General features: G+C 34.6%; 1 protein-coding gene across 4 annotated transcripts in view; it reads right to left on the reverse strand.

The window, feature by feature from the left end:
• Positions 1–23,663, reverse strand: part of LOC140057377 (hydrocephalus-inducing protein homolog) — a 48,247-nt gene that overhangs the window by 15,164 nt on the left and 9,420 nt on the right. The window contains exons 14-54 of one of the 4 annotated variants that reach the window (XM_072103011.1): positions 23,409–23,561; positions 22,774–22,877; positions 22,408–22,542; positions 21,925–22,066; positions 21,199–21,311; positions 19,301–19,451; positions 18,725–18,862; positions 18,031–18,159; positions 17,383–17,522; positions 16,931–17,132; positions 16,401–16,811; positions 16,001–16,210; positions 15,355–15,828; positions 15,027–15,235; positions 14,044–14,317; positions 13,731–13,925; positions 13,218–13,259; positions 11,953–12,099; positions 11,317–11,556; positions 10,865–11,054; positions 10,590–10,778; positions 10,275–10,445; positions 9,661–9,912; positions 8,922–9,211; positions 8,381–8,564; positions 7,522–7,666; positions 7,084–7,167; positions 6,603–6,851; positions 6,058–6,227; positions 5,750–5,922; positions 5,444–5,590; positions 5,122–5,273; positions 4,458–4,539; positions 3,689–3,912; positions 3,297–3,479; positions 2,602–3,054; positions 1,935–2,133; positions 1,628–1,827; positions 1,241–1,409; positions 712–962; positions 400–420 (exon numbers count right to left, since the gene is read on the reverse strand). In XM_072103011.1, the coding sequence (XP_071959112.1) occupies positions 400–420; positions 712–962; positions 1,241–1,409; positions 1,628–1,827; positions 1,935–2,133; positions 2,602–3,054; positions 3,297–3,479; positions 3,689–3,912; positions 4,458–4,539; positions 5,122–5,273; positions 5,444–5,590; positions 5,750–5,922; positions 6,058–6,227; positions 6,603–6,851; positions 7,084–7,167; positions 7,522–7,666; positions 8,381–8,564; positions 8,922–9,211; positions 9,661–9,912; positions 10,275–10,445; positions 10,590–10,778; positions 10,865–11,054; positions 11,317–11,556; positions 11,953–12,099; positions 13,218–13,259; positions 13,731–13,925; positions 14,044–14,317; positions 15,027–15,235; positions 15,355–15,828; positions 16,001–16,210; positions 16,401–16,811; positions 16,931–17,132; positions 17,383–17,522; positions 18,031–18,159; positions 18,725–18,862; positions 19,301–19,451; positions 21,199–21,311; positions 21,925–22,066; positions 22,408–22,542; positions 22,774–22,877; positions 23,409–23,561 (7,787 nt within the window). The remainder of the gene's footprint in view (positions 1–399; positions 421–711; positions 963–1,240; positions 1,410–1,627; positions 1,828–1,934; positions 2,134–2,601; positions 3,055–3,296; positions 3,480–3,688; positions 3,913–4,457; positions 4,540–5,121; positions 5,274–5,443; positions 5,591–5,749; positions 5,923–6,057; positions 6,228–6,602; positions 6,852–7,083; positions 7,168–7,521; positions 7,667–8,380; positions 8,565–8,921; positions 9,212–9,660; positions 9,913–10,274; positions 10,446–10,589; positions 10,779–10,864; positions 11,055–11,316; positions 11,557–11,952; positions 12,100–13,217; positions 13,260–13,730; positions 13,926–14,043; positions 14,318–15,026; positions 15,236–15,354; positions 15,829–16,000; positions 16,211–16,400; positions 16,812–16,930; positions 17,133–17,382; positions 17,523–18,030; positions 18,160–18,724; positions 18,863–19,300; positions 19,452–21,198; positions 21,312–21,924; positions 22,067–22,407; positions 22,543–22,773; positions 22,878–23,408; positions 23,562–23,663) is intronic. The other 3 variants (XM_072103013.1, XM_072103012.1, XM_072103014.1) reach the window with 3 other exon arrangements.

Genomic DNA, 23,663 nt, shown 5'->3' on the forward strand with positions numbered 1-23,663 from the left:
ATATCTTGATCTTCACTAAACTGTGGAAACTGCAACATAATATGTAGCCAATAAGAATAGACATCTTCTACAATGTACATGACATTGCATTTACTCCACAAAATTAAAAAACCATGAATGAGGCATATATTTTTTAATTGTATTGTATGAATGCTAATACTATATCGCTATTATTAATATTGATGACTACTGTATAATGTTCTAATAGACATTTTGTGGTCTTACTGTTGTATCATGCAAAATAACATTCCCAACAGTGAAGCAACATTAAAAGCAATGTTTAAAGCAAATAGTATATGCAGTGGTCAATGTATTAAGGTTTCTTTAGAATGAGAATGTATTAATATAGTGTGAAAATGAAATGTTACTATATTGGATATCTTATCTTATGTGAAATACCTCAAAAATAACATTGATGTCCTTGAGAGTTTAAAGAAAGATAAAGAAATAATTATTAAGAAAACATTAATAAATGGTAAGTATACAGTAACATATGTGCTAAAGTTCTCTCCCATAAGTATACAGTAACATACAATAACAATTATTTTTGATGTGCTAAAGTTCTCTCCCAGGCTAAAATAATTTAATGGCTTTGATTATTTTACATTTATCCTATATCCGAGATAACAGATCTTAATTTAATGTTGCCTTTAATTGAATTTGTCTAAAACACCTGTAATATATTCAAACCACAATATTATTCATACTTACACTCTGCCTCTGACCAATGGCTGTTGTGATGTTACATTTTTCTGCATCTTTGTGATAAAATACTTAAAGTCAAACTCTCCTTTGTTTTCAATGATGAATGTACGTTGCTTGCGAGTGTGAGTCAACACTGCACCGAAATTAATGTCGTTCACTGGGTAAATGTTATACTTGCTGAATATGGAGCGGACGCTAAGTTTTACCGGGATACTGGCGATTATCTCACCGCCCTCTGTTACCGACGGTTCAATAACCTTATACAACAGAAAAAGTTAATTGAATCAATAATCAACAATTAAATCAACAACTTACATAATCAGAAATGTAATCACAATCGTCATCAGCTTAGCATCTAGAAACTCAACGATTATTTTTAACATCTGTTATCACACACTAGTTTTTGTACAGGCAAAACTTTATTAATTCAATCAAAAAGCCACCAACCATACACTCAATAATAATAAATATAAAAAAGGTGATCTGAAAATAAATAATGATATCAAACTCTAAATTTGTAATACTGTTTTCTTACATGGCATTTTAGGATTGGCTGGTCTTTAATTGTATTTTCTTTGCGAGACTTAAAGATGACTTGTACGCTGGTAGGACGGTCATTTGGTACAAGTAAGCCTTTCTGAGGAATCACAGAGAACAGATTGATTTGCTCGGGACCACACATATTAGTTGACTCAAAAACAAAACTGAAAAAAAAAAACATTTTTAAATGTTACTAATGTCTAGTTAGGATAATAATTGTGGTGGATTAAAAAAAAAATTATCTGTACGGAGATCTGTTGACCATCAAGTCGAGAGAGAGAGAATAGTTTGTTGGCTATGGTCAGTGGCTTTTGGAAAACATATCTTCAATGCCAATTTTGTTCTTACAGTACATAGAAAATTTTACAGTTACAGTACATACTTGTAAGCAATGTCATATCTTCCTTTGTTCTTCAATGAGCATGTCTGCTTTGTTTCATCCAGTACTTTGATAACGCCAAAATCTAGGCCGCCATCAGCACCTTTAGGGAAACTCATATCTAGAGCTACGTCATATGCCTCGGCCAATACTTGAATATTCTCCGTCTGAAGTAGGCCCATAATGTTCTCAGCATCAGATACCTAAGATGATAACATTGCAACTTAACATATTTCTCTGGATTTGGTCATCTGTATTGTTATAATGTTGTCATGCATAATTACTATTATTACTAATTTCTTTTACTTACTTCCAAACGGACTGTCTTCTTCAAATTTATAGGCTTCATAGCCCTAAAATGAGCGTTAAGTGCAAACTCTGATTTGGGATCAATTACACCAGAATCAGTAGTCACAGAGAAGTCATCACCAAGGTTTTCAAGACCACTGATTCGCCATGAGACTGGTAATAATGTGCTGTTACGTAAGTAAATGGTCTTTGTATCTTTTCTGAGAAAGAACAAATAATAATAAAAGTAATCAATTCTAAAATGGCAAATACAAACAATTATGTTTAAGTGTGATCGTTTTGTAACCAATTGAAGAAATTATAAAATAAAGTTATAATTTCAATTTGCAAGAATTTAATTAACCTGTACCATAATACCAAATAATCTGATAATCAAAATAGAGGGGTTGTGTATAGTCCGTGAAAGAAACACAGAAATATTTTAAATAGAAAAGTAACATGTTCCCAAGAATAAGTGAGTTTTTGAAAACAAATAATAGTAATTAATTAGTATAAAAAAGATGAGTAATGATGACAGGTTTGGGGTTGAGGCATCCACTTATTTCCAGGCTAAATGAAAGGAATAAACACACAACTGTACCTAAGCAGATGGTAATAGGTACTGCCATACATTTATTCACTTTCTCCACAGGACAGATGCCTAAACCACTGTGCTTTCATCAGCTTACCTATGTAACAATACTCTTTCAAAATGGAGTTGCTTCTTGTCTAGTTCCAGTTCTGGTCTCACTCCATAACAAGCTACCTTGAACATCACTGGTTCTGGGTTTTCTCGAATGCAGCAGACAATTGAGTCTTCAAAGTAGCCTTGATTCTTAGGGTATACCCAGATGCTAAGCTCTTCTGTTTCTCCAGGCTTTAAAGACATGTTTGGAGGATCCAATAGAAATGTTGTGGCATTACCGTCATGCTGGAAGCAGAAGCTCACTTCCACATCCAGTGGTGATGTATTGCAGATCTTCAATTTCTCAGTGTTTTCAGGGTACTTGCCCTCTTTGTAGCGGTCCCTGGACTTGCCTGCGAGTAGCGGCCCCATCATCATTGTCTCCGTGCTCAAGATGTATTTCTTGTGGACTATCTCATCTGTGCGCTTGCTCTTCTTACGATTAGGAAACACAATTCTAAATTTGCAAAAAAGTTATAAAAGTGATAGATATTGCTAATTCATAACTCCCTCTAGAACTTCCTTTACAACTCTCCTCTTTATAATTACTATCTCAGTCTGTCTGAGTCTGTTCTATTAATATTAAATCACATGGTAAAACCCTAGTTCTTCTATGCACTACTGTACTTCATTGAATCTCTGATACATATAATATTCTGGCTTTCTGATATCCAAACAAACCGCAATAACTGTTCTTACCTAGGTTCTCTGCTAATGTTGGGGAAGGCACAAACTCCTCTATTAAAAAGCTGGTACCGTCTTCTAGTTCCTGTGATTTCAAAGTTTAGGGTCTGATCAAATTGTCCTAGCTCCTCTGATTGGAAGCGCAATCGTAGCATTACTTCACCTCCTGGTTGTATTACCCAGCGGAATGTACTCAACCTTTAACAAAGAGTAGAATTGAAATAGAGGAATCTGGAAAATAGTTAGTATACTGATATCCAGAGGATGAAATCGAAATGTGAAATTGGAACAGTATAGAAGTTGATTTGAGGTAAAAACCAGGCAGGTTTACAGTAGTAAGCCATGATCCAGAAAACGAACTAAACTGGGGTATGTAAAAATGTACAAAGAAAGGTTTTGACACATACTTGGGACTCTTTGGTTCCTGAATTGCTGATAGATCACCAGTACTACTCTGACCATCAGCATCTGAACCGGGAGTGGTGCTGCCAGGAGGTGGAGAGGTCACTGTCAGAGAACCTTTGCGGTTACGACTTTTAGCAGAACGCCTTCTAGAGGAACTTGCTGTCTCTGCACCTGCTCTTGTTTTGTCTTTTCCTTTGAGTTTACCAGTTGGAGTTGGGTGGTCATCCTGTAAGATAGATAAAAATAAATAAAATATTATCTGAACAAAACAATCATAGTGTTATGGCGAATAAACACTGGAAGAATAGGAGGAATTCATATATTATTTTGACACCTACAGTGTTGCCATTGTTTTTGACTGACTGTATTGTCTTTGTCCAGTGTGAACTACTGCACAGTATACAATCATTGCTTTGTTCACACCTTAACAGTCTTTTGTGAATGGACATTTACTTTTATATTCGCCTCAACTTTACTTGCCTAGAATTGCTCAAGAAGACGGTTGTTGTATAGCAAAACGTCAAAACATTCTTTACTCATTTCCTTTTGGAAACACATGGTAAACAACAAACCTGACTTAACTATTAATATTGTTTTAAACTAAGACACAAACCTTTGAGAATCACAAGTTATTTATAATGACTTGCTTGTTTTATATTATTATTTTACTTATTCCTTTTAGTAAAACATAAAACAAGAGAGCAACGAGGACAGACAAATAATAAAAACCACTCAATAGGGAAAAGAAAAAAACTAAATCTGAAAGTTTACCTTATCTTTGAAGGATTTTTCTGGTGTCATTAAATCAATATCTGCTTCAGATTCCTTTTGTTTATCTTCAATGGCAGCATTTCTATTCAAAACACAGATAGAGTATTAAAATAACTATTAAATTGAAAATGCAATGACTCATTGATTCAATTAACAAGACAATTTTTTTCTCGTCCAACAGACAGTAGGTAACACAACAGTAATGACAGATTGAGATTATTGAAAAAAAGTAATGGACGAAGTCAGAATCTCAAAAAAAGAGGAAAATCTTGTGGCGGGATTGCCTTGACAAATTAAAAAATATAAACAAAATTAAAAAATAAATAAAATAAAAATAAAGAAATAAAAAAATAAAGATTATACCACAAGATAAAAGTGGAACAAATAAAGTAAAAATAAGCAAATAAAAGTACAGTTGCTGGGCATAGTAACGATTAAATTGACTAACGAATAAGTTAATCTGGCAAGTCACGAAACATGAAACAACGACAATGTCAAACATATTGATTCAGTACAGAGACAAAAAGGGATCTTTAATTTCCTTTGAGAGTGAATGTGAGGTAGTAGTGAAGGTGCTGATTTAATTAATATTAATGATAATAATATATCACATTAAAGAAAATTATCATGACAATAATTTAAAGTTTAATATTCAATCACTTACGGGTCTTCTGGTGAAGAAGCCACAAACACATAGTGGCCATTTGCATCCCCACCAATAGGAGGTCGACGTTTGACTGGATACGGAACAACTGAAAATGATGCTCCAGGAGGAATTGGTGGACCATTGGGTCCAAGACCAAGGCCATCAAGAATCTATATATGAGAGAAAGAGAAACAGTTGAGAAAAAATAAATAACTTGTCAATTACAGGCAAATGTTGACTGCTATCACATATAACCATGATGCAGGTTGATGACAGACAGATATGGAATACTTCACATATTTCAATAAAACATGAGCTTTTTATTGGTGTTCTTCCATACCTCTGACATATTAGGTAGCTTCCCTTGCTGTAGTATTTTATCTCCATACTGGCCTTCTGGCTCTGAAGCATCCATGATTATGTGACACACTCCAATCTCTTCTTTGCCGTCTTCTTTCTCACCATTATCTTCACCATCTTCAGCAGCCTGGTGAGATACAAAAAAGAAACTGTTATTTTTCTACAGTTAGTAAAGATAAATACAAATTCAGGACACAAAAACTTTTCCCACCTTCAAGAAAATTCTTAAAGAGCAGGATCTAAAAAGTTCAAAAGAGAAATCCAAATTTTCAACAAACAACAATACCTTCTCCTTCTCTGCCTTTTCTTTTTCCAGACGTTCTTTCTCTAACCGTTCTCTTTCACGTTCCCTTTCTTTTTCTTTGTCAATCTTTCCTCTTCCCTTTCTTCCTGACGGTGGGTGCATGGGGATCTCGTCAACATCGGCATCATCAGCATTTGGATCTATGCATATTTGACCTGTATTATGAACATACATAATTGATTACAAAAATACTCTCGATGTCGGAATATCTAGTCATTTAGCAATGTGTGTAGACATATTTTAATTCATTTCACCTACAGAACAACCTTATCAAGTTTTATTTTCCTTACCAATAGTTCTGTCCCATCTATCAAGCAGTTTAACTATATCCTTGAAGCTGTGTTCAAATGCTTTGAACCTGCTGGCTAACAGTAATTCTGCTTCTTTGGCAGAATCTTTCTCAGGCTCTGGTTCCGGAGCAGTCTCATTTGATATTGGACGCCTGTCCTTTTTCTTCTTCCTGCAAATTCAAATTATTAATTGGAATTAAAAATTTAAGTGAAATAAAAATAAGTAGGTATTGTGATTTAGGCCGTGTTTCTGCAGCCATAACAACAATTATTAACAATTATTTATTATATAATTTTTTAACCAATCATAAAATAATTAAATATAAAAAGTTCAGAAAAACCAAGTGCCCAATCAAAATTTAGGTCAAAGTTTTAAAAATTTATTTCATTTGAATGAGATAAATATTGATTAGGTTTTCTTGAGCGAAATCGGTTAAACCCTGTTTCCACAGAAATTTGTAGCTGCGGAAACAGTTAATTAATTTTATACCACAAATTCCTTTTTTATTTCGCAGACTAAATTTGTGAGATTTTACTCTACTTACTTGCCAGTTTCTTCGCATTGGGTCTCACTTCCGGCAGTACCATGTGATTCTGGTCTCTCTGTAGCATTTGATTGTGTCATCTTGATAGCATGATCTGAAGAAATGATTGAAGGCTCATGCTTAATATCGCCTTTGACCTTTACGCCAATAACGCTTCCTGTACCAGACATTTTGGTATCTGCAAGCTTCTTTCCAGCAATAGTTTTTCCATCTTTTTCTTGTTGTTTAGCTCCTTTTTTCTTTTTGTTTCTATAAATAGAAAAACATTTGATAAGGAGACACTTTGTATTGGAATACAACAGGAATTTAGAAGCCAGAATCAGAATCAGAAACTGCAACCATTTTTTGCCTCTGTGAAATGGCATACAAATAAGGAAAGGACAACATTAGAATTAATATATTTAAAAAAATTAAATAATTTATAAATTGGAAAGGAAAGAATTCAGAATAAATCTTGAAAATATTAAATAAATATCCTCACTTTTCATCTTCAAGTTTCTGTAACTCTAAGAGAGCTGCAAGTTCCTTTTCTTTTCTCTCTCTTTCTAGACGTTCTTCCATTTCCCTGGAGAAAAAAAAAGAATATTTAAATAAAGATATTCTATCAGTACCTAATGATGACCTATGACCTATGACCTATGGTCGAAATTACTAGTACAATAAATATTTTGAGGCAGAAACAAGAACTTTGTTAATTTTTATAAATGATCCTGCCTATGCATATTTCTTTCCTTTTAAATAAAGATATATACAGAATACAACATAAACATTGTTTGAAAGAAGATGTTCAGCAATATGACAGATGGTATACATACAGTAATTAGGAGTTGTTTATGAAAAGATGACATTTTTTCCGACACTACTGAATAAATGACGTAGAATTCCTAAATTTACTAATTTCCATAAGAATCGTACTTACTTTTTAAGTAACCTCTCTTTCTTTGCTTTGAGTCTTTTGAGATCAATGGCAGCCTTCTCTTCATCTGGAAGTGCATCATACTCATCTTCAGACATCTCCTCGAGTCTCTGTCTCTCTTCTTCCTCTTGCTGTTTCTCCCAAAGTTCTTAAATATTTAAGATACAGTAACATTCAGAAAACATCTACCCATTGCATGTTAGTTAAAATCATATATGATAATTATACTGTATGCTCATATTTACATTACGTGTACAGTCCCATTAGAGAATGTGTTCATTTTTACCCAAAGTTTTTCAAAACTTCGGGTAAATGTCACTTAACCTCCTACTGTGACATGTGTTTATATAAGTCCAACTTTGATAGGCAGGTCGTTAAACCTTTTGATTATCACCGAATTCTGCTAGTTTTTGCCTGACCATTGACCTTGCATACTGAAGAATGTACTTTGTCCTAACCAATCAATTACAAGAGAGCTAATAAAATCACAGGGGTATAATAGGATTCAGGTAATTAATCACCTACTTAGTTGATTTATCTGATAAGGATTTTGACCAAAAAGTTCTAATGGGGATGTACACCTAATGTAGCATATACGTGTCATTTATGTAGATATACTAATTTCAATCAGGGATAGAACAAAATGAAATGTTTATATTCTGTATTCTATAATGATGATTTGTATGCAGAGTATACAAATTGCCCTGATGTAATACTGTATGATGTCCATATATAGTAATGACAATTTATTGTTTGGTGTTGGTATGATATCATGATACCCATATATATAATAATCATGTGCCTTTATTTGGTTTTGTCATTACATTTCCTGTTTATAAAGTTTAAAGAACAAAACCCGTACCTTTTTCTTCTTTTTCACGCTTCTCTCGTGCCTGTAGTACAGACTGTTCCAATTTCAAAGTCACAAAGAAAATGTATTTGCGGTTATTAAATGCCTTCAGCAAGGCATTTGCAGTGGCTGCCTGATTTGGACTGAACAGTGTTTCAAGGCCATCAAATACAATACCACGATGACAATCATTAAGCTAAAATTGAAAAATAGTAGTATTTGAAACAGTGGAAAATTTCTTGAGTGAAGGTGCGTCCAGAGTAATCAAAACAAAAGTAAAAGAAAAGTGATTTAACAATAGGTCTACTTACAAGAAAACTAAATTATGAACAAAATATAAAATTAACAAAAGTAATTTAATAACAAAGAACTATAAGCATTTTCATTGTTGCTTTCCCGAGAAAAAGAAAAGGAAATGCCAAATATCTTCAGTGGATTTAGAATTACATGGGTAGATAGACCGTCTTTACTGAAGAGAACAACATTATCAAGCTTTTAAGGTCCCTAAAGCCAATATTTCAAAATAGTATACTATTCTAAATAAAAAATGTACCTGAAGTCTTTCTGCTAAGATTTCTACAAGTAAATCCTCAGGCAAAAGACAGCTCATCAAGCCTTCCTCTCCTGCCACACTTGCTGACACACTAAGCCTCCTGGCAATAGGTGCCGCTGGAGGTGGGCTAGCAGAGATCTGAGTAGCATTGTCTGGCTCTTGGCGTTTGTCTTTTCTGCCTGGCTTTTCAAAGCTTTCAAGCTGTGCGTTGTGAGAAGCCTTGTGACCAGATATTGTACTTGTCTTGCGGTTGCTAATGACGCTGTGGGCACCACCAATACTGACAGAACCTATTGAAAAAAAAAAAAGAAATATTATTCAATACATGTATAAATGTATATCTTTTAAATTAAACTTGCAATGAAGTATTTTCAATCTTTTTATGTATACCTCAAGATTTATTCCATACACCGCAAACAGCTAGTAACTCACCAATTCAGGATGGACATATATTATACTAAATTATATTAAACTAAGTCCCATTTAAGCATTAAATTAAATTATTAGGAGTGAAGTTGAAACAATCTTCAGTTAGAAACCGGACACTAGGTCAGGATTGAACCTTGGAAGTTAGGATTAGAAGGTATAACCACAGCTCCGCCACATGTACCAATGTTTAAACAATAGTATCCTCATATCATCACACTTTCAAATGAAGCGCAAACCTTCTAACTGCGTTAGACTCTAGGCCACCTTCGACTAAGCCCACATTTAAAAATTGCAACTCTGTAGTACATACCTGACCCTGCACCCATGGCATGAGCTGTTACAGCCTCTACACTAAGGCCTCCTCCTGGCGCTATCATGGGTTGAGTCTCACTGGCATCAGTCTCCTTGGTGATTTGGGCCTTAGCAGCCTGTGAGCAGAGCTCTCTAGCCTTCCGGCCTGGAACGGAGTTATCATTTGATATGGACTCCATAACAACACCATCAATAGTAAGGAGAGCTGCCTCATAGTATTTGGCTAGACTGATGGCTGTAGCTGTTTTACCTGAACAAATGATGAGCAAAAGAACATTTAAAATAAATATAATATAATTGTATTTAAGTACTGTAGCTTTGCATCAGGGAGTTAAGTAATTGATCAGATGTTTGCCCTACTGTGATGTAATTTTGTACTTTACACTACATTGAGAACATAATTCCCACCCCAGAATATACTTTAGTAAAAAGTACAAAATTATGTCAGAGTAGGACAAACATCTGACAAATGGTTTTCACACTTATTAAAATAATAATAATAATCAGTAGTTGAATTTGTGTTTTTCAGATTGCAATGCTTTTCAGTTCTGATGATTTCAAATCTAAAAACAATTGTACAATAATTGTTGACATCATAAAGTATATTATTACCAGATACAGGTGCACCATGAACAATGATAGAAACACCACGTCTCCTCATTGCAGCTTTGCCATCTGGGGAGAGGTCTATGCCAAGATGACGGGCAATAGCGGCTGACACTGGGGTTATCTCCTGAAGTTCACCAACACCAAGACTACTCACATCATCCTTCTTATTATCATCTATAAGTTAAATCAAAGCATTTGAGAGGATTTCCACAAAAATGTTTACACAGGGCTCTCTATACAACTGACACTTGAAAGAAGCAAGAAAGAAAACAGACAGAAGTCAAAAATATCTTAGGAAATCTAAACCTGAAAACATACCTTGTTTAACCTGATCCTTCAGTTCTATCAACTTGCCCCCATCAGTCAATTCACCTTCTTTACCTGCTGGCTTTTTCTCTTGATTGGTGGATAGCTGGGGGCCTGAGCCTACCATGATTGCTCCTTGACCACTTGTTATATCATCAATTGAGCCTGGCTTCTCACCATTTGTTGTACTACTGTCTTCACCTGTTATTAAATAAACTTTCTTAATGGCCTTCTATATAATTCGACTAAAAGCAAAAAATAACATCTACTTAGTGAAGCATATGTACCTTCTTGCTTAGCTGCGGCAGCAGCAGCCGCTTCTTCTGCAGCTTCTCTCTCCTTCTGCTCTTGTTCTTCTACTTTCTTTTTCTGCTCTTCAAAATAATCAAGAAGTTCTTGTGGTATTTTATCACCTGCATCTCTAGGTGGCAACAAAATTGTACTGTACTCATCATATCCTTTCATCAAACGAAATATCTACAAATACATACAGACAATACATATAAAAACAATGTTTTGGCAAAAAGCAAAAATTGTGCAGCAACATTTTAACCAAGAGGTTTTAATTAGGGAGCTTTCAATTTGCGACGACAGGCGACCTGATGTCTGTCGTCTATACCAGAAATAACGTTATTCAGTATAGAAATATTAGGCAGGTACATTCCGATCAGAAGCCTATAAATCAAGTGATTTAAAATTTGCATAATTGTATAAAATATATGTGAAAACTATTCCAAACCTTTTCTTCTTCCAAATACTGTTTATCAAATTCCAAAGAGTAGAACTCTATAGGAAATTGACATGGATTTTTCACCACAACGTCAACTTCATCGCCCTGACTGTGTGGGAGGATTGGACCATATTCAATCAGGGTCTGGCCAAATTCAAGCCTAGGCTCTAGGCCTACACCATTTGCCAACAATGTAATACGTTGACTGCTTCTGGCTAGCCGTACCACTATACGTTCTGCATAGACTTTCTGTATTTGAAATAAATAATAATAATTAAATAGATACAAAAAAGAGTAAGCAATTTGGGTGGTATAAACAGGTCCTATAAACACCACCAACCACATAAAGATATAACACATAATAGTATCACAAGCTCCTAGTTCCCTAGAAGGAGTGAGGTTGATCATTAAGGGATTACTTTGCATGCATTAGTGTCAAGAGTTACACGAGTGTGATACTATAATCATTGTATGGTGTTTACTAGATCCTGTATAAAATTAATTGGCATTATTGGTCCCTCATAAGCTGTTTAGAGCTCCATAAACTAAAAAAAGATCAGTCAAATAAGTATAATAACAAACAAGCACGCAGTGGCAATGTTAATAGTTAGGCAAATATTTAGGGCTAAATGTGGATAATGTTACCTCTTCCGATGGCATAAACTTGACCTGTACGTTTAGTCTCTGTCCTGGGAAAAGCATGCCTGTTGACGGCATCATTTCAAATGTTCTTGGCTTAGGCCTGTCAGGCTTCAACTTACGACGGAGATGCATCGGCACATGCTTATCCACCTAATTTTCGATTTAAAGACATATGATAATTATTACTAACTTTTGCTTAAAGGCTTCTCTGAAACCAGAATTTGATTTCATTAAAGACTCGAATTGTATTCTGAAGAGACACAATTTTTAGGCCCAGAGAAAGGATTTACAAGGATTGCACAAGTTGAAGATAAGCAAGCAGCACAGATCGAGCATGCCACAACATATATAAATGAAAATATAATACAGTACAGTTAAAATACAAATGTGTTGTAGGAAACTGCACACTACAGTATCATAATAGATCACACATAATCAAGGTAAATATATATATTTTTTTGTCACCATGTAGAATATCTCTCAAGAATGTCCCCTACATCTTAGAAATAATCTGAACCTGTGACTTCTTGATAACAAGGTGTGAAACCATTGGATCACAGAGGTCCCAAACAGCTTCAATAAAACTGTCAATTGATTAAATTATTTAAAACAAAAACCTTCACCAACAGAACAAAGATTTATTTAAATGTTTATAAATGAATGTAGAAATAAAAAGAAGGGTTACATTTATTACCAAAATAAGATCAATTCATTTTAGAGCAGTATGTACATTCATTTAATGATAGTGACATTGGACAGAAGAATGAAATATTTGTTCACTCAACCACATGACACAAGAAAATAGAGTAAGCATAAACAAGACCATAGATTTCAGTAATTCTAACATACAGTACAAACAGTACAACATTACTTATAAATACAGTACTACAGTATACATACTGCTAAACTATTATGCAACAAAAGATATGAAGGTAAAGAAAGAGTACCAAAGGAACGAAGAATATAGTACATTGCTACTATATAAACATCATAAATACAAGAGTTCATTGCAAAAACAACAAAGTATATAACGTTACAATTGAGTGAAAATAGCAATACTAATTTTCTTAGCATACTATATCACCATAGACTATCTAAAGCTTTGTCTACACTATCAAAGTAGTTGTGATGTGCCCAAATATGGTAGTGATATGACATCATCATGTCCATATATATGGACACATCACATAAAGTTTGATAGCGTAGACAGAGCCTAATACAGAATGAAGGAACACTATATATAGTCTATGCTCAACTTTTATATATACCTTTTTAGTAGCAGACACTGGTTTCTCCTGAGAAGTCAATTTCTAAATTTTATTGAGAAACTAACGATTAATTTAATTTCATAATTCACAGGTGTGTAATATAGATATTTATATAACACCTATATAAATTCCTGTCATTTGATTGGACGAATGTGGGTCACATGGCGTGCAATAGTACGCACTATTCAACGATCGTTAAATAGTACTTTTTGAAACATTTTTGTTTGTTATTTAGATGTTATATAAAACAAATAATGAATGTTTTTTTATTCGTGTAATGGTACAAATAATGGCACTTGGTGAATGATGAAAGGTTATATCAACTCGGCTTTGCCTCGTTGATATAACCTTTCATCATTCACCTCGTGCCATTATTTGTACCATTGCACTCATAAACATTCATTATTTGTATAACAACACTTAGAAGGTGTACATTTTTCAACTATTTGTATATCCACAATGCTATATACAAAGTATAATTTCAACCGATAGAATATCCTAACCACTACTAACCTTTTTCTTATCTTTATCAGATGGCAATGATGACCATTCACATCGCACATGTTGGTTGTTATGTAACTGGACAGTGATGACCTTACACTGACCGCACTGGACTTCACCAAACTCTAAGGAGTCGGTGGAAATCTGCATGTCAGGCATAGTAACATTGGCTTTCAACCTCAAGTGTAAAGATGGCCCGTTAACAATCTAGTTGAGAAGACAAATGAATATTGTAATACAAAGTTAAGTAATACATGTTTTACTTTTGCACAATTATCTTATATATATAATTATTTTAGTTAATTCAAGAAAAAAATAACTCTACCATAACTGGAACCAAAGCTTCAAGCACTCCAAGATTCACATTTCCACCTCTAGGGTCAAAACTGACTCTGAAGTCCACTGTCTCATGGTCTGGTGATCCTGGTAGCTGTCTGACCCGGTCAAGCTCTACATTAAACCCAGTAGCAACTAGAGCGCTTCGGTCAACAGAAAAGGACACAGGAAAATAACCAGTGTTAGTAGCTCTAACAATATGTGTGCGAACAGTTCCCAGGACAACATATCCAAAATCTAAGAAGTAGTCTGGTAACCGTGCCCTGGAATCAATGATTAAACAAAGGTTAATGTATTGGTAGATGTATACAGGTAGATAGATAATTATGAACTAAATAGGAATATTTAAAAGTAGTATATGAATGAGTTACTGTAGGTACCCTGGATGCAATACAAGGTACTCAGGATAAACATCAATTACCCTGGATACAACAATAGGTACCCTGGATACAACAATAGGTACCCTGGATACAACAATAGGTAACCTGGATGCAATACAAGGTACTCAGGATAAACATCAATTACCCTGGATACAACAATAGGTACCCTGGATACAACAATAGGTACCCTGGATACAACAATAGGTACCCTGGATACAATAATAGGTAACCTGGATACAATACAAGGTACTCAGGATAAACATCAATTACTCTGGATACAATAGGTACCCTGGATACAACAATAGGTACCCTGGATACAATAATAGGTACCCTGGATACAATAAGAGGTACCCTGGATACAATACAAGGTACTCAGGATAAACATCAATTACTCTGGATACAACAATAGGTACTCTGGATACAATAATAGGTACCCTGGATACAATACCGGGTACCCTAGATATGGCAGTGTACACAACCCCAGATACCCTGGGTACAACAACAAGAGCCCTGGATACTACACCAGGAGACTTAAATAACACACAAAGAGACCTGGATAAAAAACCAGGTATTCTTTTTCTATTGTATTTACTTAGGTTTTTTAGGCTTCTTGCTTCGATTTGTCAAACTTGTGTTCAAGGCTGTACGAGGTGTTTGTCCACTTCTAACATCTTGTGTGACCGATGGTGGAACTGGTTCACGGTTGTGATTGTTTTGTTGCTGTTCAATTGAAAACTCTTTTACCATTAATCTTTCAACCTCCATCTGGAGCTCAAGCTCAGAGGGAAATTCAGCCTGCAACTGCAGATAAAACAATCGGTGCTTATATAAGTTGGGTGTAGAGATCAAACAAATACTTAATAATAAAATATACAGTATCCGAAAATGATAATGAAACTACTTTGGTGCATAAAACTTACCTGCATTGAGCATATAGATTTCGCATCTTCTTGGACTGGATCTCTGGGAGTCACGATAAGCTGAGGTGTAGTGGTCCTTTCCGTTTTATCCAACTTCTTGCTCTCATCTCTGCCAAGATTTTCCTTTGCTTCCTTTAACAGTTCAGTGTACTTCCCTTCAAGATCTGCAAACCTGGGCAGGTCGATAGAAACACGTGGAAATACGCCCTCTCCACATAAGTTGATACAATCTGGTTCAAAGTGAGCCACCTGGATCTCAAAGCTTTTATGGAATTTAGATGGAATACCGGGCAGAAACTTTATGGTAAGACGTTGTTCACTATGCGCTTCAATGTGACCGGAGTTCGGGATCATTACCGGCACACCAGCAGCAGGGCGTTTTATGAATGCTGGATCCATGTTGGCATTAAAATCAAAGCCAACTTTCCCAGAATTCCTTAGAACAATCTCAGCCTCGCTTACTTGATCATACAGCTGAAAAAGAAGATTGCTTTTATGATAATTTTTGCCTAAATAGAATGAAAAAAAAAAAAGAACATGAGTGTATAGCATAAATGAATAATAAGCAGTGAAAACAGATGTGTCTTGAAGGTGTCCTCTTTGTTCTGCTGTATAAAATGTAGATAAAGCTATTTCAATTACTTACCCTTTTTCCAAAGTCAATATCTTTAGAATCAAATTCATAGGAAACTAGAGAAGCTTCTCCTTTTAAGTTGAGTTCATACTGCGGTCCTCCTTCAACATCACAGAGAGCCTTGGCCTGACTACCTATGTCAGTATGTCCGTAGAATGTAAATGTAACAGTGTCCGACTCTCCGGGCATTAGGCAACCATAGAGAGGCAGAATATCAAAAACCTGAAAGTGAATTAGGTATTTATGTGACATTTACTAAATGAAAACCACCCAACCCTTCAAACAATTATTTCCTGTGCACAAAAGGATTTTGATATCAATATTATTAAAAAAGAATATGGGATAGTAGATGTGTGGATTGTGGGGAGAATATCCGCATTGCCTACATTTCCAGTAGGATGAAAGACTTTACCTCTTCAATGCCCACTACAGTAGGCTCTGTGATAGTCTGAATATAGGCAAGCTTTGCTTTCCTCTTCCTAGCCACACTGGCAGGGCGGATAGACAGTCTGCTGGCTACTGGCTTGTCAGGTATGACCTCATTCACTGTTGGCTCAAACGTTTCTTGTGAAGTCTCAACCATGCTGATTACTTCCTCCTTTTCTTCATCCTTCTTATCAGGAGTCATCTTGCTTGATTTACCAGATTTTCCACTTTTACTTGTGGATTTTCTTGGACTTTTTTTCGCTACTTTCTTCTTTTCGTTCATCTCACTATCATCTTTCTTTTCTTTCTTTTCATGGTCTTTCTTCTCACTTTTCTTCTCAATCTCTCCTTTATCTTCCGTTGGTATAATCAAATCTTTAGATTCAACATCAGTAGTCTGATGCAAGGAAAGAGACAAAAAGAATTGAATTCAAACTTATTAAATACACAAGGAGGCAAACTAACATTTAATGTGATGGGAACATTTTTGTAGGATAAAAAAGAATTGAGACATACTATAATTAGTTCCTCTGTGTTCTGGTGTTCCTCCTCAATGGCATTCTCATTGTTTTCATTTAGTAGGTCTTCTGTTATTATCGGTGGTTGGTCCCTTACTGGTATATCTTCTATGTTCTCCTCCTCTTCTACCAATTCTTGAGGTACTGGTTGTGGATACAAAACTATTGGTTGCTCTGGTTCCAGAAATGACCATCGGTACCTTTAGAATCGAAATGTATAAATTACAAATTATAACTTACTAGACAAGTACAACATTTCAATCTGTTTGGACACCAATAGAAAAAAAAATAAGCCATCACAAACAATTGACATACAAACATTGGGGTATGCCAACTGGTATAAAAGATATCAAGACCTCTGGAAGTAACATGCTTTCTTCCAGCAACAGCAACCATGACTGACTATAATTATGTATTGCTAACACTCAATAACAACAACGCATTCCTTACCGTACAGGCATTGGACTATCATTTGAAATGTTCACATAGCGTGTAACCTCTGTGTCATTTAATATACATCCAAAATCAACATCCATCTTGTCAAATGTTAAATTGGGGAAGAAAACTTCACCTCGAAGGCTGATGTAATCCTAAAAGAAAAAATTGGTTTTGTAAGACATGTATCAAATACATTCATCCACAAAACCAATCACGGTTGTGAAGCTTTCTTTCTATTTTCTGAATTTAAATACTAAACATGTGGAAGACATTGAAACATCTTCAGCTAATTGGCTATTCTCATCTTGTGGAGTACAGGTCAAATATAAATTACAGTTTTCGTAAAACTTATAAACATATATATGGTAAGGAACGAGATTAGAGTATATTTTCTTCAATCAAAACTTATGGAATTTTCAATTACTGTTTATATGATTATATAAATTACTGCTTTATCTATGTTCACTTTAATATCTTTTTTTCTATTTTGTATATATTCATTCATTATTATCTAAATAAATATTATCTGAATCTGAATCTATAGTTTTTCATATGGGATTAAACTGGGCCGCTAATTACTCTTAGAATATACAGTATTAAAGACTCTCAAATGTGTAAGAGATCAGACCTAAGGCATCAGACCACAAGAGGTACACTTACAACATGTGGATGCTCCAGATAGCTGACAGTCAAGACTTTCTCTGTCAGTCTTGAGTGTGAATCTTCCTCATAAGCAGGATCAAATTGTACTGTCAACTTGTGATGCTCTCCGACACCAACAGCAATTTCCTTGACAAAGGAAAAAACGAGGAAAAAATTGAAATTACAAAGATACTCTCATACAAATAATTATAACTACTAGACTGTCACTAGGTCAAAATGTCATAAATATGTTTGTAATTGATATGCAATCGCAAAATAAAATTCATATAAGTAGCTACATCTTTTTGCAAATTGCTGACATAACCTAATGACCGCAATTGCACATACATGTTTGGTTTATAATGTTTATTTGTATGCGGTTTAAGTTGACTGCACCACTAATGAGTGTGTTGCCAATGATCCAAAAGTGTTTGTCAATAAAGTTTACTGCACTGGGAAGGTTTGAAACATTCTAAAAGTATCTGCCGTCTTGGATTCTATCTGGTGTCCAAAATTCTTTCGTAGTGTTATATATTTTTAATAGTTTAAAAAAAGAAAAAGAATATAAAAACATACATAGAATTCAAAAGAAATTGATGATGATATTTAATTCCATGTTATGTATTTTTTTAATGTATGTATTATGAATATTGAATAAAAAAAAACAAAAAACAACCTAATATCAAAAAGTTAGTTATGCATAATGTCTTACCATTGTTGAGACCTGTTCACCATTTGTATTGATTAAATGGAAAGGGTATTCAAGGTGTATAACAGTAGTGAGTGGAAGTGATGAGACATTAGAAAACTCAAGTTCACCAAATTGCTTCTCCAGAACATCATCGGGATGCTGTTAAAAATGAAAATATTAGCTTATTAATGCAGGAGAACCCATATGACATTAAAGGGGCACATTTGCGTACCAAATAAAGTGGAATAGGAGTTTCCCCTGAATAGGGATTGGCCGTAGTGTTACAACCTGTATTGCTCTCTGCTCGTAAACAGGTATGTCCAAAAGAATGGGTTTTACTGTATTAAGCATCTACATGAGTTACTATTAATTCAGATCAGTGAATCTCATAAGTCAAGTGGTACAAACCAGCCATTTTGTGTCCTTTTCATCACAATTAATACTAATGTATGCGAATAATTATTAATATCATTACTGGTAATTTCTAAGCATAATGGAGTATTCAGCAAAGAATATTACACATTTTTAAACAAAGTTACACAACCTAGAGTCAAATAAGAAATTTATACATATAATTAAAGTTTCATTATACAGTACCTTATCCACTCGAAAGGCAACTTGTTTAGATGAAAACTCCAGCAAAGGACTGATGAAATTAATAGATACATCAGTCTTTATTATCCTTTCTTTACCACTTGATTTTCCAATGATAGCATGGCACAGAAGTCTCTCATTTACTACCTTTGGCCTTAAAAAAAACACCCAAAATGTGTTATATAAAGTTAAAATAGCTATACATTTTAGAGTTTGTACAGTTTCCTACTGCATGCACATGGGTTATCAAAATGACCAAAATTGTACTGGTAACTACATTTGAAAAACCCCTATGAAGGGGATGGGTGGGAGAGTGAGGGAAGGGGTTTAAAGAATATCAAAATGACTTAAGTAGTTTTAAACTACATTTGAAACACCCCTATGAAGGGGATGGGTGGGAGAGTGAGGGAAGGGGTTTAAAGAATATCAAAATGACTTAAGTAGTTTTAAACTACATTTGAAACACCCCTATGAAGGGGATGGGTGGGAGAGTGAGGGAAGGGGTTTAAAGAATATCAAAATGACTTAAGTAGTTTTAAACTACATTTAAAACACCCCTATGAAGGGGATGGGTGGGAGAGTGAGGGAAGGGGTTTAAAGAATATCAAAATGACTTAAGTAGTTTTAAACTACATTTGAAACACCCCTTTGAAGGGGATGGGTGGGAGAGTGAGGGAAGGGGTTTAAAGAATATCAAAATGACTTAAGTAGTTTTAAACTACATTTGAAACACCCCTATGAAGGGGATGGGTGGGAGAGTGAGGGAAGGGGTTTAAAGAATATCAAAATGACTTAAGTAGTTTTAAACTACATTTGAAACACCCCTATGAAGGGGATGGGTGGGAGAGTGAGGGAAGGGGTTTAAAGAATATCAAAATGACTTAAGTAGTTTTAAACTACATTTAAAACACCCCTATGAAGGGGATGGGTGGGAGAGTGAGGGAAGGGGTTTAAAGAATATCAAAATGACTTAAGTAGTTTTAAACTACATTTGAAACACCCCTTTGAAGGGGATGGGTGGGAGAGTGAGGGAAGGGGTTTAAAGAATATCAAAATGACTTAAGTAGTTTTAAACTACATTTGAAACACCCCTATGAAGGGGATGGGTGGGAGAGTGAGGGAAGGGGTTTAAAGAATATCAAAATGACTTAAGTAGTTTTAAACTACATTTGAAACACCCCTATGAAGGGGATGGGTGGGAGAGTGAGGGAAGGGGTTTAAAGAATATCAAAATGACTTAAGTAGTTTTAAACTACATTTGAAACACCCCTATGAAGGGGATGGGTGGGAGAGTGAGGGAAGGGGTTTAAAGAATATCAAAATGACTTAAGTAGTTTTAAACTACATTTGAAACACCCCTATGAAGGGGATGGGTGGGAGAGTGAGGGAAGGGGTTTAAAGAATATCAAAATGACTTAAGTAGTTTTAAACTACATTTGAAACACCCCTTTGAAGGGGATGGGTGGGAGAGTGAGGGAAGGGGTTTAAAGAATATCAAAATGACTTAAGTAGTTTTAAACTACATTTGAAACACCCCTATGAAGGGGATGGGTGGGAGAGTGAGGGAAGGGGTTTAAAGAATATCAAAATGACTTAAGTAGTTTTAAACTACATTTGGGGTTGTTGGGAGGGTTAGCAATGATTGGGATAAATGTGGTTTGAATTCTATATAAATATTTTTTAACAGTGACAAAATAATCATGACTATTCATTGTATTCATATTGTTTATAACTTAGTTTAGTTTATATATTTATAAATCTAGAATTAGAGTTTCTAACATGTTAACACATTAAAAAAATGTTTTTGTTAAATTTAGACATTAAGAAATCTATCTGTAGATGTTTTGACAAAGAAGCCTACAAATTAAGCTTGACAGATTGATAGATAGTTAAAATCTTACTCATCACAACAGCCTTCCAATACAAGGTCAATGCTCTGGCCAGGATCTAATTCAAACCTAGACGGAATCAGCTTAAACACTGGCCTTGGTGGAGGTTGTGGCGCTGGCATACGCTAGAACAAAAATAAATGAAAAAGTTGAAAAAAAAAAAATAAATATGATATAGATAAAATAAACACCTGGAAAGTACTTGGCTGTTCAATTAACTTATAACAGTTATTACATAATGACAAAATGCATAATTTTGATATAATTTGGATGGCAATTACAAACTCCATAAGCAACAAAAGTAAAAATATTGCTACGCTGCATGCCGTATCAATGCAATAGCATATATTCAAGGTACTACTCAACTTGGTAGAATAAGTATTCTTGGATTCTAGGGTCTTAAAATTGGTGGTCCAGTGCAGTGTACACATCTGACTCATATGCACTATAAAGAACCCAGTGCATCTTTTGGAAGACTAGGGGGTTTACCCAGGTGTAGAGGTCAGTCCCTGACATTCATGGTAGTAGGTGCTGCACCGTGGCTGATGTGGGTCCGTAGAGGACTAATCCGAATTTTCTCATATTATTAATTCAAATACAAATAGTTGGCACAGCCTGGAGCTCTTGAAAGTAGGGTTTAGTTTAAAGATGCTGGAGAGAATCTCCTATTATACTGTTATGGTCTTAACTCTACAGTAATGCAGAAGATGTTTATCGCAAGCCTCTTGAATATCTTACCTGGTATTTTACATCTTTGGGGTTATAAAATGCATCTTTATGCTTGGTCTTGATGTGAGGAAATCCTTCTGAACTCCAGAACATTTGCTGGTGTCTTCTTCCTTTATTCGTCAATGTGAACATCCTCTTGCAGGAACTATTGCTGTTGGTTAAACAAAAAAATGATTAACTCTACTAGATAGTTAAATACTCATGTCGAATTTAAAGTACCACACAAAATTATATCAATGACACCATATAATAAGCTCATTATTTCCTTTCTACATAAAATTTGGGTTTAGGAAAGAGCAAAAAAAAAAAAGAAACTTGGATTGGAATGAAAATTAATATAAATTTTATCAATTAAATTAAAAAGAATTCCCAGCCATACAATAATCGCCCATCCTCTAATTTAATGAGGTGATGGTTATCTTGGAACTACTGTTGTAAGTAACTATTCTGTATAATACTGGACAACATTAGCAATAGCAGTATTAACTTTACCTGAAGTGATGTCCCAAGTTGATTGAAGGAGTAATCGGCGGGTTTGATACAATTGTAGTGCCAAATCCAAAGGCTTCCAACTTCACAACATGCACTTGGCTATTTACAAAGCTCATTGCCAGCTTATCATGAAATCTACGTATTGGTATAAATATTTAAATTGATGAATTGATTTTTTAATATAAAAACAAAAAGATGAATTCTCATTTACACTTACAAGCCTTATGGTTATTCTTCTTGTATTAGTAACAATAGTATATAAGAATGGGCAAAACATAAATGTAGAAGGATCTGATATATCTAATTTCAGTGATATCGATTTGGTTCTTGCTTAATACAATAGCTTAAAAGCATGGATTCACATACCTTATACAGTCATCTAAGTTCACAGTCACTTTAACTTGTAATGTTTCTTCCGGTGGGATAACACCACTAGCTGGCTCCACTTTCCACAAGGAATTTGGTCTCACCTTTTAAAAATGAACATTTTTTTTATTGTATGTAATTCAAAATTCAAGAATATATCTTTATCAAAACAATCCTTAAAAAATTGTCCTATGGGAAGTACATTTTATCTTAAAGCTCTGTCTACACTATCAAACTTTATGTGACAAAAAAGTTTGATGTGCCCAACTATGGTAGTGATATGCCCACATATAGTAGTGATATGACATCATCATTTCCATATATAGGCACAACACATTTTTTTTGTCACATAAAGTTTGATAGTGTGGACGGAGCTTAAGGATTTTTCTAATATTCTATTTCATGCACCTTATGTTTAAGGTGACACAGAATAGATTTATTGCTTGCAGTTTTTCAGTAGAAATTTGAATTAGAATATTACTTATCATTTTATCAAATGCTCAATTGTTATATCTTGTGATAATTTGTATTCATTCTTTATTCATTAAAACAGATTAGTTTAAAGGCAAACTTTATGATTATTTCAGAGTGTTCATTAAATTTGCTAATTGGTCAATAAGTGCATGTCGTAATACCAAAGAGCATGAGAACTCTGCAGGAATAAGCGATTCATTGGAAAGTTCCACCATCCTTGTAACGTCTGTTAACACTTGGGTCTGTCCCCAATCAATTGCATGTGGGGTCACATGTACTACTGGACCTTCCCCTATGCACATCAACTGAACTTGCTGTAAACAAAAATGATATTTAATCCTTTAAAAGTGTATTACTACTAATAAGAAAACAAAATGTTTGGCTTGATATGCAGATGGCAGACCACTAAGAAGGTG

Source organism: Antedon mediterranea, chromosome 8, assembly GCF_964355755.1.
Source record: "Antedon mediterranea chromosome 8, ecAntMedi1.1, whole genome shotgun sequence".
Taxonomy (NCBI): Eukaryota; Metazoa; Echinodermata; class Crinoidea; order Comatulida; family Antedonidae; genus Antedon; species Antedon mediterranea.